Consider the following 16,859-nt stretch of genomic DNA (forward strand, 5'->3'; position numbering starts at 1 on the left):
TTGATGCAATATCACGACTATGGCTATCGCCTAAAATTAAGACCTTGCATTTGAACTCTTTATTTGGGTAAAATAATTATTGATGCAATCAGCTGTCTTGCAAAAAAAAAGGACTATCTTTAAAAAAGTAGCATGATTTGACTCCAATTGTCTGTGAAGCATATAGGTTACAGATGCTACAAGACTTGAGATTTTAAAAACTGACCTTATTGATGCAATCAGCTGTCTTGCAGAAAAAAAAGACTATCTTTAAAAAAGTAGCATGATTTGACTCCAATTGTCTGTGAAGCATATAGGTTACAGATGCTACAAGACTTGAGATTTTAAAAACTGACCTTATTGATGCAATCAGCTGTCTTGCAGAAAAAAAAGACTATCTTTAAAAAAGTAGCATGATTTGACTCCAATTGTCTGTGAAGCATATAGGTTACAGATGCTACAAGACTTGAGATTTTAAAAACTGACCTTATTGATGCAATCAGCTGTCTTGCAGAAAAAAAAGACTATCTTTAAAAAAGTAGCATGATTTGACTCCAATTGTCTGTGAAGCATATAGGTTACAGATGCTACAAGACTTGAGATTTTAAAAACTGACCTTATTGATGCAATCAGCTGTCTTGCGGAAAAAAAGACTATCTTTAAAAAAGTAGCATGATTTGACTCCAATTGTCTGTGAAGCATATAGGTTACAGATGCTACAAGACTTGAGATTTTAAAAACTGACCTTATTGATGCAATCAGCTGTCTTGCAGAAAAAAAAGACTATCTTTAAAAAAGTAGCATGATTTGACTCCAATTGTCTGTGAAGCATATAGGTTACAGATGCTACAAGACTTGAGATTTTAAAAACTGACCTTATTGATGCAATCAGCTGTCTTGCAGAAAAAAAAGACTATCTTTAAAAAAGTAGCATGATTTGACTCCAATTGTCTGTGAAGCATATAGGTTACAGATGCTACAAGACTTGAGATTTTAAAAACTGACCTTATTGATGCAATCAGCTGTCTTGCAGAAAAAAAAGACTATCTTTAAAAAAGTAGCATGATTTGACTCCAATTGTCTGTGAAGCATATAGGTTACAGATGCTACAAGACTTGAGATTTTAAAAACTGACCTTATTGATGCAATCAGCTGTCTTGCAGAAAAAAAAGACTATCTTTAAAAAAGTAGCATGATTTGACTCCAATTGTCTGTGAAGCATATAGGTTACAGATGCTACAAGACTTGAGATTTTAAAAACTGACCTTATTGATGCAATCAGCTGTCTTGCAGAAAAAAAAGACTATCTTTAAAAAAGTAGCATGATTTGACTCCAATTGTCTGTGAAGCATATAGGTTACAGATGCTACAAGACTTGAGATTTTAAAAACTGACCTTATTGATGCAATCAGCTGTCTTGCGGAAAAAAAAGACTATCTTTAAAAAAGTAGCATGATTTGACTCCAATTGTCTGTGAAGCATATAGGTTACTGATGCTAATAAGTGTTGTTGGTGAAATATGGAACTTATGTACATTCACAAATATTTAAACCTTAATGGAATTAAAAACACTAATAATTATAAGATTAATTAATTTTGTTATTTACATGAAGCAGGTACCTGGAGAAAACTCCAGGAGGTAAAGGCGGCCAGGAGCATGGTGCTGATCACATTACCCCCACCTTTGGCCATGATCAAGAAAGTGTGGGTCCCTAACTCCACACCCCCTATACGTCTTAATGGCATGGTGCAAAAGCACAGGGGAGCACTTTACTTTAATTTTACTTTACATGGAGTAGGATATTTTTGTGGAATACCCCCAATGATGAAAGAGTATGTCCAAATTTTTATAAATGCTATGACTGCTGTGGTTCCCCTCTTCTGCAACTTTTTTTACTAACTACAGATGTGTTTAACACTTAGATGCAACCTCAGACTGTGAAGCAAATGGGATTGGGTAATATGCTTTCAGAGCTACCCACTACATGTAACAAACGAAATAATTGCACTCACCTTCAGTCAACAAGCATCAAACTTTTCATATCTTCAAACTACCCTTTCTGCTTTTTCAGGTATCTTCATGACGGTGTTCGTAAGCTTGATCTTCTGGACGTACAGCGAGACGCCAGTGATCAAGGCATCCGGCCGAGAGCTGAGCTACCTCTTGCTCCTGGGAACGCTTCTCTCCTTCTGTGTTACTTTTGTAATTGTCGCTCGCCCGACAAACTTCACCTGTGGCCTCACACGTTTTTTCCTAGGATTCTGCTACACACTGTGCTACGCAGCCATGGTCACTAAAACAAACAGAATAGCAAGAATATTTTCTCAGAAGCCCAGCACTGCACATAAGACAAGGTAACTACTATTAAAGATGTACCATTTTTTCTTTTACTGATAACCATAGAGAACTAATGTAACAGCATATGTACAGTCAGCAGCAATTAAAATGAGACACCTAGATCCTGAAGTACTATCTTCCCCGCATGGCATGAAGTGTGCTGCCTAACTCTACAGTTATAACCGAACATCAATAGTATATCTGCAATGGCAAACTCAGCCTTCACTGTACAGTTAGGCAAAACACAAAATGTCATACAAGAAGCAAGTAATTTAGAATGTAGGTGTCCCATTTTTATTGCTCGTGAGTGTACACAACAATGAAATTGATTGAAATTTTAAAAATAGAACCTTATTGTAAATGAATTAAATGTACCAAAAATTATGTTGTTAAAGTAAATACAATTATCGTACATTAAGCCAATATTTACAACCAAATTGTTTAGAAAAAGTGTTATTGTTTATAATTTAAATGTGATTATCAATAACAATAAATCCATAAAAAATAATAATTAAATGTGTGCTATCCTTAGGCTAATGTAAATTGAAACCCATCCATTACTTTTGTATATACTCTATGTGATCAAAAGTATCCGGACACACCACGAAACGTGTGTTTATCATAGAGGGCGATAGAGTACTGCCATCTACCGCGTGGAACACATAGTCAGCGAACTCAGTAGTCTGCAGACAGTGTGAGACAGCAGTATGGGATGGTCTGAGGAACTCGCAGACTTTCAACATCGTCAGTTGGTTGGGTGCCACTTGTGTAGGAAGTCTGTGTGTGAGATTTACACCCTACTAAACATCCCTCTGTCCACTGTTTCCAATATTATAGTGAAGGGATGTGTACAAACCAAAAGCGTGCAAGCCAACCTCCCATGTTGACCTCCAGAGACCATCGAGTGTTGAAGAGGGTCGTACAGCATTATCGTCAATCATCCATCCCCACCATCACACAGGAATTCCGAACTGCATCAGGATCTACTCCAAGCACCATGACTGTTTGGCGCAAGGTGCGGCAACTTGGTTTCCATGACCGAGCAGCTGCCCATAAGTCAAACATCACACAGACAAATGCCAAACGCCGCCTCGTGTGGTGCAAGGAGCGTCGAAACTGGACCATAGAACAGTGGAAAACCGTTGTGTGGAGTGATGAATCACAGTACACAATGTGGCGATCCGCTGGTAGGGTGCGGGTGTGGCGAATGCCTGGTGAATGACATCTACCAGCCTGTATAGTGCCGACAGTGAAATTCGGAGGTGGCGGGGTTACAGTGTGGTCATGTTTCTCCTGGAGGGGGCTTGGCCCCCTTGTTGCTTTACATGGCAATGTCACAGCACAAGCTTACATTGACATTTTAACAGCTTTCTTGCTGCCTACCGTCGAGGACTCGTTCAGGGATGACCATTCTGTCTTTCAACACGACCGAGCACCCGTCCATACTGCAGGGCTTGTGGGGGAGTGGTTTGACAACAACACCGTCCCACTAATGGACTGGCCTGTGCAGAGTCCTGATTTGAATCCCATAGAACATCTCTGGGATGTTTTGGAATGCAGACTTCGTGCTAGACCACACCGAGCCACATCAATACCTCTTCTCATTTTGGCGGTCTGCGAGGAATGGGCTGCCATTCCTCAGGAAACCTTCCGGCACCTGATCGAAAGTATGCCTGTGAGAGTGAACGCTGTCATCAAGGCTAAGAGTGCACCAACACTGTATTGACTGCTAGTGTTCCCGATGGAGGGTTGCCCAAACTCGTACTTTATTTTCAGGTGGGTGTCCGGTTACTTCTGATCACATAGAGTACATGGCCATGCTTGTTGACAAATATAAATATTTGTTAATGAAAATTACTGTGCAAACAAAATATGAAAATTCAGGAGAACCTCTGCAGGCCCGGTAAAATTTGTGCCAGGGCCTGATACCTGCGGCAGTTGATAACATAACAAACCTTAAGAAGTTTTCTGTTTTACACCGTGACATAATGAAATAACTCATCAATCTCCTCAACAGATATACGAGTCCAAAATCTCAGCTAGTGATCACAGCTCTCCTAACGAGCGTTGAAGTCATCATAAACATCTCCTGGCTCCTGTACGAACCACCGACCGTCACGCACATAAACCCAAGCCGAGACGAGCGAATGCGAATCTGTGAAGGAGCCAATAACTACTCCTACATGGTAGGACTCATCTACCCCTTCATCCTGATCGGGTTTTGCACAATCTACGCAATCAAGACTCGCAAATGCCCGGGGGGATTCAATGAGACGAGGTACATAGCCTTTACCAACTACACCACTCTCATCATCTGGCTGGCATTTGTCCCCCTGTACCTAGCCAGCACCAGCCATATTAATATTCGTGTGGTCACTCTGGCCATATCTCTGTCTCTTAGGTAAGTCTACACTTAAACAACTAGTGATATATTTGGGTGTTTAAAGATGGGTATGAGTACAGTATTTTTTAAGAAAGTTAAATTGTTAAAGTGTAGGGAGGTGTACGTAAAGGATGTTATTAATGAAATATGGTTATGTAGACATATGTATCCTAATCTTTGAAAATTCGGATATCAGATAATGAATATTCACATATATAATTCACACTTTGGATATCTGATTCAGAATTTGAGATTTGGATTTCGAATTCAGGGTTTGGATATCAGATTCAGGATTCAAATTCTGCAGGATTGGAATTTGTATAAGTTCGATATACATCTCCAGTGCACATACTGTACAGAACCCTTTTGAGTGGCCTGTATACAGGAATGTTTGTTTGTTTGAATTGATTGTTGTTTTAACTCCACTTTGTGCACAGATAGGCTAATCAGGACTGGGCCTACAGTTTAAAGTGTATTCCAAATTGCTGTGCATTGTACATCCACTGCGCATCGAACCCAGGACCCCTTGGGGTTCTAAGTCCACTTTATGCACAGATATGCTAATCAAGACTGGACCTACAGTTTAAAGTGGTTCCGAATCACTGCATATCAATGGATCTGCACAACTCTCTTATTGCTAACTTCTCCTAGTATGTTCTTCGGGCAGTGTTAGAGTTATTTTCCTTTCATAAGTGAAATAGCAATGTTTTCAAGTCCTATTGTCTTTTTTCTAAATCGTATTTGTAAGTCATAGAAAATCATTCTTTTCTTCTTGCAATTAAAAAATTAGGCTTTAACTCCAATGTATTGTCTTTACAATTTTCTCCTCAGATATTTTCTTGGCACATAACACTTTCCAATTACTTTGAATATTTCAACATGTCATGTTGTGAGCAGTGGTGGCCTAGTAAGTAAGCATTTGACAGACATGCAATGGACTCAGGTTTGATTCCAAGGATGATCTCAGATAGGACATTACCCATGAAAGATTTTTCAAAAATGGCCTGCCTAACATGTGTTAACTATTTTTTCTTTTAGTGGCCTTGTTCAACTTGGTTGCCTCTTCTACCCCAAAATCTATATTGTTCTTTTAAAACCAGAAAAGAATACCAAAGAAGTTGTTATGTCACAACATCGCAGCTCATCATATGCTACACCATCAAATTCAACTCCAGTGGTCGTTGTAAATGGTAAGTACAGCAAGAGGATTTTAGAATGTCAGTGGCGGCGATTGGGTTCCAAAACTTGGGGGGGGGGGGGGGGGGGGGGCAAGGACAGTTTTCTTTCCCTTGGTAGATAAGGTTTAGCATAGTGAGGGGCAAAAGTGGCAAAAAGTGGAGGGCACCTCATCCCCCCCCCCCCCGAATCACCGCCACTGTAGAATGTTATAGGTTAAACAATCATGATCAAACTCTAACTTGTTGTTTTCCAAGTCAAATGATTGATTCATTTATAGGTACAGCGACATGCACAAGTATTGCTCAACAAATTGTCCATGATCTTTTAAGGAATGGATTTTTACATGTGCTGGTACAGAGATTGTCAGCAGCATGTTTGATGTTTTGTTTCAATTTGACAAAGAGAATAAACATAGTTTGTTTGAATTGTTATTGTAAGTCCACTTTAAGCACAGATAGACTAATCGGGACTGGATCTACAGTTTAAAGTGGAATCTGAACCACTGTGCATGTACCTTCACCAGGTATCGAACCCAGGACCCTTTGATTACAAGTGATGGTGATGGACGATTTGCTTGGTAATACTTATTAATCCCACTCTACTACATATTACTATTCAAATATCACCACAAGATGGGTGTTGTGAAGCGTATGTATTTCTGCTTATTTCCCAAACAAGTTTGGGCTAGAAATTGTCCTGAATGAAAATATGGTAATCATGGTGTACTTAGTGTGGTATGTGTAGGGGGATTCCCCCCCCCCCCCTCTGGATACTTTCGTCCCCTCTGTGCTTGATAAATTTTATCCCTGGGGGAAACAACAAATTATTGGCAATTATAGTTACTTTTTCTCACTTTGCCATTCAATTCCAATACTTTTCTATCACACAACTGGAAGCAACATTTGGCAAACGCATATGTGGCCTAAAGCAGTGCTCTATTCTTGGAACTGTCAAACAAGTGCCAGGATTGAAGACCACCTCCCCTCTTCCCTTTTCTTTTTCCACAGAATATGGCAGGAAAATGTTACCCCAACAAATGTGAAAGTTACCAATGAGTTGCCACGTGACTCAAACTTGTCACCACAGAAAGTCTGTGTTTGTACAAGTGGAACAATAGTACACGAAGATAGCCTACATGGAATTTTTGACGCGAGTGCAATAGCCCATTACTAGGGAGACAAATTTATGGTAAATAAAAACTGAGGAGAGCGGTAAATAAAATGTTAAAAAATTGGCACACACTTTTTCATTATGAGAGGGAACAACATACAAAAGAGCTATAAATTGATACACTATTTCATTTTTATATACTGTACACATACACAAGTACTTAGCTGTCCAACCAAAAAGAAAACATCAACACAAAAACATTTCATTTCTAAATTGCATATCTCAAGTGATTTATTCATTGTATGTATTTAAAGGATATCCTTGCTGTCCAACAAATAAAATGATCACTTCTGCACATACACAAACACATGTTGAAAATCACATGATGATAAACAAAATTCATTCATGACTGAACACAAATGACACCATTGTTTCCCTTGATGTGCGCAAACAGACTAATCTTATCGCTGCTACAGCTAGCAAGTTCAATGAAACTGGAAGTTGAGTAGACATTCGGGGTAAGAAAGGAATGCAGCTTGACAGGGAGCGAAGTTTTCTAACTGAGATTATGTGCATGGGAAATCCCAATTTGCAGCATCTTCCTGATGTGATAAAACGTTCTTCAGTGGTAGGAAACTTTAGGCAAACATTTTGTTACAAATCGACAGTTTGCGCGCACAACCTCAATTGCCGGTTTTTGCGTGTTTTCTACTTAATTTGATGATATTTCATGGTTATTTTGCGAAAAAGCGTTCATTTAATGGAAAAGCACACATTTCGCATTACTTCGCGAATAAAACTCATGCATATTTCATCCTTGGGGGTGTAGTTATGTGCAGAATGTTAAATATTGCATCTATTTTTCACATTTCGTGATTTTGCGCATTGCGAAAATTCAATGTCCCTACCCATTACGAAGTAATTTTTAGAGAACAGTGTGCTTTCTCTTTTAGAACAATGAGCTAGATTTATTTGTGAAGCTAGCTAGAATGTTAGTGAAAAAAGTGAGCATTATGAGTTCCAGACTCTGCAATATTGGGAATCTGTGTTCAGAACTAACAAAATGTGATAAAGCTGGTGGTGGTGAAGATTGTTGATCAGAGGATCGGTTCTGAGAATTTGCAAGAAGAAGGCAGTAGTAATAAGGTGGTGATTTCCTTATGATTGTTGGTTGCCTACGTCATGAAAAAATTAACAATGGAAAATTACACGGCCATGGCTTGATGTATCTATTAATGAAGTTACATGTAAGTACATAATGTTTCAATATCACTGAATTAAAACACATGGGCAAGTTGGAAGGTGGTATCCTTTGTTGGAAATATTTTTCTGTTTCAGCATGTATTGTCAAGTTGGTAGTCTTATAGTTTTGCAGCAAGTTGAACACATTTGTAAAATATCATGTCTAAAAATACAGAAGAATCGATATTGAATTCATTCTCTTGATCAATTCCGTAACAACAATTGATCATACATTTACGTATACAATGATGGGCATTAGATAGGCTTACCATACATCCGGAATTAGCCCAGACAGTCCTGGTTTTTTAGAGCTGTCCGGGGCGATGTCCAGGATTGCAAAATGTCCGGGGTTTTGAGAATCTGAACATGAAAATAGCTACAGGTATAGACCAAAATTTATGACTGGCAAGGATCGATTATACCTTTTCTGATTTACAAGAGAGTGCACAAGTTATTAATGCAACTGTAAAAGATGCCGTAAATATTCATGACCTATTTGATGAACAAGGTAATTCAAAACCAAAAGGTAGGTTGTGGTTCAAGTTCTGAAAAAGTACCAGATACTATTGAAGAGAAGTGGCAAGCAATTTTTAAGCTGTTTCAAAAGACTGATATTTCACGTAACAACATTTCTAAAATGGTCGAGTTTGCTATGTCTTTGCCTAAACATGTGCTCCAGTTGAGAGAGTATTTTCAATTATGGGAAATATTTGGTCAGCAGAAAGTGGTAGACTTCTAGTATCCACTGTTAAACATCTGCTGAAAGTTAAAATTAATTCAGAATTTTCATGTTGTTAATTTTATGATGTTATTAAAACAAACAAGCCATTTCTGAAAAAAGTCATGTCTAGTGAAAAGTACAACTCAGTCAACTAACAGATAATGCTACCTAGAACAGAGAGGCTTCCTAAACATCAGAAAATGTATTATTCAATTAAACATTTGAAAATTGATTGATTGATTTTAGAAAATAATGTTAATATTTTTTTGTACAATGTATAATTTAATGTTCCAAAAAAATGTTAAGGCTTTTAAGTCATTTCAATTTATTTTTGTAAAAAAAACCTGAAATTCAGCAGTAACGAGTTGATCGCGAATATGTCCTGGGTTGGACCAAAAAAAAATATGATAAGCCTAGCATTAGATATATAGTAGTAGAAATCAATATTGTCTTGCTTGGTTTGAGTTGGTGTTTTAAGTCCACTTTATGCACAGTAAGGCTAATCGGGACTGGACCTACAGTTTAAAGTGGGATCCGAACCATTGTGCCATGTGTCTCCACCAGGTATCGAACCTGGGACCCCTTGATTACAAAGTGACAACACTACCACTGCGCCATCGGGGAGGCCCTACTACTGTCTTATATTCAAGAAACCCAGGACTAATTAGGGGTAACATGGTAACACTTGCCTGCCTAACAAATTTTCAGAATTAAAAGCTAACGGAACTTGTGTGAAGATCCTGGGACTTGAGAAGCAAGTTAATGATTAATTTTTATGATTTGGCAAATGTAGCAGCAATTTAGCAAAGTAATCTTGGGTGCTATTTTTATGGGGTAAAAACTTTTTGATTCTGCCCCCCATCAAGTTACACCCAAGTTCGATTTAGATCCTCAAAAGTCAGGTCCCAGACTATATTTCTGGGAGTGGGTGTCAAAATCTTACTTTAAAACTGTAGGTCCAGTCCCGATTAGCTGTGTTTTTAGCTTTTTTTTTCCTGTCAAGATAAAAATTTAAATCAGCAAATTTTTCAGTAATTATTAAAAATATGTTTTGTTCAATGCTTTTTTGTAAAGTTGAGTGACATAAAACGAAGTGTGGAGTGACCCCATTTACCATTTAAAATATATATACGTATATATATATATATATATACGTATATATATATATATATATATATATATATATATATATATATATATATATATATATAAACAAACCATTATCTCATACTGTCTCTAGACAGTCAGTACAATTTCCCCCACTGGAAATTTCTAAAATACCACACTGGGTGTACTCAACAAGCTTCTAATAAACTCAGGTATGTATATTAATACATGAGATAGGCAGAACTCATTCATAAAAATATTTTGTTCAATATGGGTCAAAATGGTAATACTCCTTCTGTCCCATAATTATAGTCCAGTATGCCAAAATGGTAGTACAGGAATGACAGACTAAAAGGCAGATGGAAAGCCCAATTTGTACTGATCCTTGAGTAGTAAAGTTGTATGACTCATTCCCTTGTTTTATGTTCTTCTTCTGTATACACCAATGTCACAGTTTGAATATTGGGCAATTATTATGAGACAACAACCAAAGGTGTACCGGACAATAATTATGGGACAGAGGGAGTAATAAGGATTTTCATCATTGACGAATCACATTTGTCATGTACAAATCTCATCACTTTGGATAAATTCCTAAACAAAGCAATCAATCTAAATATTAATGAACACATTTATTTACTTATTTACATTTTACTTGGGATTACTGCTAAGCAGTTTTGCCCATATCTATATATGTACTGTACATAAACTTACATTTTTTAGTACATTATTATTAAAAGACACTATCAATATTTTTTTTTCTACTAAATAGTTAAGCCACATTTTATAAATAAAGATAACAATATATATCCAACTGGAAGGTTAGGTTCACAAATCAAAGATTCCAAACACTGAGGAAAAGGAATTTCTCAGTTTAAAAGAGTTTTATAGAATGTCTCTCTTTCTTGTGTGTATCTATTACACTCAAATATGATATGGTGTATATCTTCCTTGCTGCCACATTTACAATTTTGGGTTTTGTACAATCCGGATCTTTTGTAAATGACTTTTAGTAGTTGTATGTCCTGATCTAATACGATTTAGTAATACTATCACATTCCGTGAACCTTGAACTTTTGTAAACCAAGGTCTCATTCTATTGAAATTAGCTATCCTCTGATAAAAGCTGCCTGCATTTTGAAATTCACCTTTGCACCATTCCTTCCAGTTTTCCTTCAACTTTTTCTTCACTCTCAGTAGAAGGTCTGTGTACCAGGTCTGCAGCTCCATTAATGAACACAAATGCCCATCATCTCTGTTTACTTCTTCTTTCATTGAGCAGCAAATACAACAACCAACACTCGGAAACCAGAGACAAGAAACTTTCCCTTGCCAAACACTGATTATCTTTACATGACAAAACTTTCGTTCTGATTGGTTGTTCCACAGAATCTAGCAGAGAAAGCCAGTTGAAATTAGAACACAGTCTAGTCATCAGAATCAGTCTAGCAGCCATCACTTCCAGCCAGGTAGCCAGTCCAGCAGCAACTAGGGCTTTCCTTATCCAACAGCAACTTTACACTGTGCAGCAACTGAATTCAAGGTTAACTCAATTTTGAGCAGAGTATGGGTTATCAAGTTTACTCCTGAGCCGATAAAATGCAAATGGATGTGGAAAACATAATTTTAGCAAACTCATCTCTTATGGTTATTTCATTTTACGGACACAATATGATTTAAATTTCTATTTCAGGAGGTGCTGATTCCGTGTACATGAAAAACATGCGTATGATACACGGTTCCTCACAGGACTTCACCAAGTTCCATGAAAACTCTGGGATGGATGACCCATCGCCAAAGACATGTAAGTAGTTTTATGTTGCCTTGGTACTTAAAAGTTAACAATATTTTTGAAGAAAAAAAATTGTAGACGATTTGTATTTTTATATAAATCATATCACATATGTAAATATATGGCCAAAGATTGCACAGATAAAATAAATTTAAAATCATAGAAACATTTTTAGGTGTTCTATTTGTTTTGTTATTTATCAATGCAACAAGTTATCACATCTTTATCAAATTAAATGCATGCAGGGTGAGATTATTTTGGGGGGGGGGAAGCAACTATCACATTTATTCTGAAAAATCTAAGTAAAAATAATAGAGTGGGACAAAATTTTCCTCGGGAAAACCTATTGGAAGTTACACAAAAGTCGACCTTCCTCTCTCTGCAACTGTATTTATGCAAACCAATGAGGCTTTGGTGTTTGTATCTACAGCTAATACAATCCTGTGGGTTTTTGATCTCTGTATCCTCGGTGTGTCTGCGATTGTCACTTCATCCATCCCTCATTGTTAAAATTAGTCAAATTGGACAGGAAAGCAAAACCAAGGTCAAGGTTCCCCATGTGTATAGCACCGTGCCATAAAGGCACATTTAGGGGATGTGGGGTAAAGGCTCCACACATTCTCGATGTCAACCATTTTGAAGATCAGCACCATGCTCTGGCCACCTTTACCCCTCACGTACCCACTGATTTGAGGCTGGGTGAGCCCCAGAGTCACTTTATGTGGGGACAAGGATGGAAAAATTTCGACCTTAGATCAGCCACCATGGTTGTAATGCAAAACTAAATGTAAACAAATCCAAGTTTGCATAAAAAATTAAGGGGAAAACGCAGGCTCGATCAAAACTCAAACGAAGATAGGTTGGTGAACTTCAGTGTCATTGCTCTAACAACTCACATACTGAATCAGCCCTGATTTTGCCTGATTTTTGCTTCCACTGTTTTACATGTGTGGAACTGTCTCTGTCAGTGCTCCCACAATAGAATATGTTGCCTTTGAAGCCTCGTAATACATTGTCAACATCTTCAGTGTTTCAAAGGCAACAGATCCTGTTGTTGTAACACTGACAGACAATCCCACACAGGCAAAACAGCAACAGCGAAAAATCAGACGAAGCCAGGGCCGGCTCGGTAGCTCAATCTGTGGAGCTATGGCATGGTACACCAGAGACTCGGGTTCGGTTCCTTGTTGAACCTGCATTTTATGCTGAAATTTCTATGTAGTACATCTCCTGTGTGTGCTAAATCATAAGGAAAACAATTTTTCTTGTATCTATTGGATGGCTCACCCATTCCCAACCTCCCCTGGTTTGAGTCACAACTAAAGAAACCTATTTTTTTACAATTAGTTCCAATTTTTTTTTTTTGCTGCATTTTTCCTACAATTTCCAATAAATACTCTACGATTAAATCTCTTTGATGCTAACACCTTAAAATGTTGTCCCAACAACTACATTAACCTTCATATGTAAACAATTGCACCTGCACTTACACATCACACAATGCATACCTAACACCCCCCCCCCACACACACAATGAACTACTGAAGACTTATTATCTTTTATACTTATCAATTCAATGTATCATTTTATTATTGTATAATCCTTATGTTATCTTTATTGTATTATCATGATCAATGTGTTTTTCTTTCTATGTTTTTATTCATTTATTGTATCTTTGACAAGGGTTGGTTGTAAGAACGGCCCACGAGGCCAAAACATGCCTGCTTAAATAAAGACCATTTTAAGACCATTCTATTTTATTCTTGCAGGGAGGACCGGACATGGCCTAAAAGTCAAAGAGATTCTTGAAAAGCAAGCTTCTTCAGAAGATGTGCTCAAAGACAGTTCAACATTAAAACCTGAAGCACGGACAATGTGAGCTGTGAAAGATATGAGGAATGAGTGAAGAAACAATGCCTAACGTTCCATAGTAAAATCCTGGAAAATCTATTTAGTAGGAGAAGAACATGCCATGCATTTAAACTACCTCAGGTCAAGCTGCATCGTCCAAATCGTAGCTTTTGTGCAAGTGATGTATATTCAAACTGGTCTCAAGTGAGATATGAAACTTAAGTAAGAACGAAGACTAGTTCTCAGTGTAGAAACTTCAGATTTACATAAGTGTATCATGATATTTTCATCAGAGTGGAAGTGCAGTATCGTTGTACTTGTGTACCCTTACACAACTTCACATAGTGCAGTGACAGGTACATAAGAAATCATGTACAAAAAACAGCTCATATCAACAATTGATGACTGAAGAAAGTCAAACCACAGGTATTGCATACTTAATCAGCATCAGTGAATCTAGGAAATAGGAACCAAATTCCTATTTTTAGAATCAATTAATGTGATATTCTCATATTTGTCTACCAGATCTGAATCTCATATTATATTTCAGTTACTTTCAACATCTGAGCCACCTCAATTGGTAGTTGTCTGTAAAAATTCCATGAGTAAAATGAAGATGATTTAGTTTCCTTAAAAAAAATATATATACATTCTAAGGTTTGGTGTATACATTATGCACTTTCCTATGTACATTAACAGCTTTAGAAAGTCTTGCAAAAGCAGCTAACAATTAGTTGTGCACATGTTTTATTGAATAGTACAGAAACTATTTCAAACACAACAAAACATGACTGTCCTCATTGGTTATTTGTTAATGTATTAACATCTGTTTGAATTATTATATATGAAGATCCATCCAATATTCTGCCACTACCTGGATACTTTGCTAAACTAAAAATTATATCCTGAATCTTAGAATATAATTAATGAATTGTGAATTTGATACTAACATATTAAAATACAATTTACTTGCAAAGATTAGATAGTTCATGATTTTTAAAGGGGTGTCTAATAGAGGATAGCAGTTGGAAATAAAGTCCAGTTTATTCTGATAGGTTAATTGGGACTGGGTCATTTCAACTTCTGTCTCCGCCAGGAAATGAACCCTTTGATGACAAAGCAACAACTTTAACCACTATCTGGGAGCCTGGAAACAAATTAGATGCATTTCAGATGCTCATGAGGCCAAGAAACATGAAACTAAGTGTGTATAAAGCAATCCCAAGATTGTATTGCTATTTGGGACAGATTCTTGAGCACTTGCAAGTAAAGAAATACTGATTCAATGGGAAAGGTGTGTGGAGCAGACCACTACAAAGGAAAGGTAAGGACGAGAACAAATAATAAAATGTACTTGAACTAAACAATGCTTGCCTTAGTTATTAAATTTGAACCAATAATATCTTATAGCAACAATATTGGATCAACAAATAATAAAATAACATTTTCAAGCTAATAAAGGAAGAAATAAAAGACCCATAAAATGAATTGTAATAGCCAGAACAATTTTCTAGTATGTTGAAATATATCTGGTTTGAGTTTTGGGCATGGACTAGATTTGACAACAAACACGAAAGAGCACCAGAAAAAAAATCTGTCCACATTTTAGAATTATGCTTACTACAGGTCTTATACTGATATGGTTTAGAGATTAAGCCCATATACCTATCTGCTCATCCTAATAATTATTTGCTAAGGGACCAAGTAATGTGGTAAACCGAGAATATTAAATATTTGTTAAGAGTAATTTAACATGCTATCATTACTATAAGAAAGTTTAATGTCTTATTATAAAAAAATGAACTAGAATGTTATTTTTGTATTCTAAAAATTGCTGAAATTTCTGGAATTATCCACTATGACACCTACAGATGACTACTGACCCTTTCAATTTTCAGTTCTGTTAACTTGCCACAAAAAAAAAAAAAAACTGAAAGGATGTCCGAGCTGTAGGGAGGGTGTACAACATTGTCAGAATGACTTTTCATAGTGTCTACACAGTTTCAGTGCCCATATTGGGTCATACATTGTTGCGCAGTGTAGCCGAGAGCATTAAGTGATAATACATGATCTTGCCACCAACAGTTATCTCCCTGTTATGATTGGTCTAGAGATGCAGAAAAGAAGAATACATTCTGTTTTTCTCCTGAAGAATCCATTGTGATGCAGATCAGTTTTCAGATCATTGCTACTCACATTTCACAGTAACACTCCTCATGCTAGGCACTGACTACAGACCTGAATAAACGACATCCTGCAGACATGTAACAAGGTTGGTGAACCAAACGATTCAACTAGGGACATCTGCACAGTTTTTCTAGACATGATCTTGTAATTCTTTATTCACAAGGCTTGAGAAATGCTCATCAGATCATAACTATATCAATATTGAGAAAAAAATGTGATAAAACATAGGTGGCAAGTTGTTGTGTGTCTGTGCGAGTATGAAATGTTACAATTATGTGATAAATGTTGTACCTATGTATACAACCAACAGGAAATATGTTCCAGTTTGGAAACTTTTTATTGTTGAACATAAATATGGATTATTTAAAAGACATGTATGTATATTTTGAAGTTTGTGTTCATAAACGGTGTCAATATTATGTTTTGTGAATATCTTTGTAATGTATATGTATATACAAAATGATGGCAGTAAAAATAAATCTAGTCATAAATGCATGTTCTTTTTTTTCACTATTTTATATTACTGCTGTTATTATATTTTAAGAGCCATGATGGTGTAGTAGGTGGGGCACGTGACTCTCATGTAGGACAGAAAGGGTTTTTCTAACATCTGAGAACAGGGTGGCTGCTCTAAGAACATCATAAAGTTCAAGTATAATTCTCACTTTTCAAGGCAAACTTTCCAGAAATTCAAGGATACCAGTAGATGTTTTCTCTACTTCAACCTCACGTATTACCGCCTCTCACCAGCCACACACAAATATATTAACAATATAAAGGGTCTGTGTGATTCCAATGCACCCAAAAATTCTAATTTAATTCAATTAAACAGTGTATCACGTACTATATAAAATATTAAATTTAAGGTTTGGAGTTTACTTTTGCTATTTCACAAACTCCGACTTGAAAAACGTCTACAAACACAAGTCACAAATGTTACAGAATATACAAATCTACCAAAAAAATCAAA

General features: G+C 36.7%; 1 protein-coding gene across 2 annotated transcripts in view; it reads left to right on the forward strand.

Moving 5' to 3' along the window:
* Positions 1-16,353, forward strand: part of LOC145981546 (metabotropic glutamate receptor 3-like) — an 89,945-nt gene extending 73,592 nt beyond the window's left edge. For both annotated transcript variants that reach the window (XM_083114855.1, XM_083114856.1), the window contains exons 11-15: positions 2,052-2,334; positions 4,335-4,718; positions 5,739-5,890; positions 11,753-11,863; positions 13,621-16,353. In XM_083114855.1, coding sequence (XP_082970981.1) covers positions 2,052-2,334; positions 4,335-4,718; positions 5,739-5,890; positions 11,753-11,863; positions 13,621-13,730 — 1,040 coding nt within the window. In that variant the 3' untranslated portion in view covers positions 13,731-16,353. The remainder of the gene's footprint in view (positions 1-2,051; positions 2,335-4,334; positions 4,719-5,738; positions 5,891-11,752; positions 11,864-13,620) is intronic.
* The last annotated feature ends 506 nt before the right edge of the window (positions 16,354-16,859 follow it).

The sequence above is a fragment of the Lepisma saccharinum genome, chromosome 29 (assembly GCF_977018435.1).
Source record: "Lepisma saccharinum chromosome 29, izLepSacc3.1, whole genome shotgun sequence".
Classification (NCBI taxonomy): Eukaryota; Metazoa; Arthropoda; class Insecta; order Zygentoma; family Lepismatidae; genus Lepisma; species Lepisma saccharinum.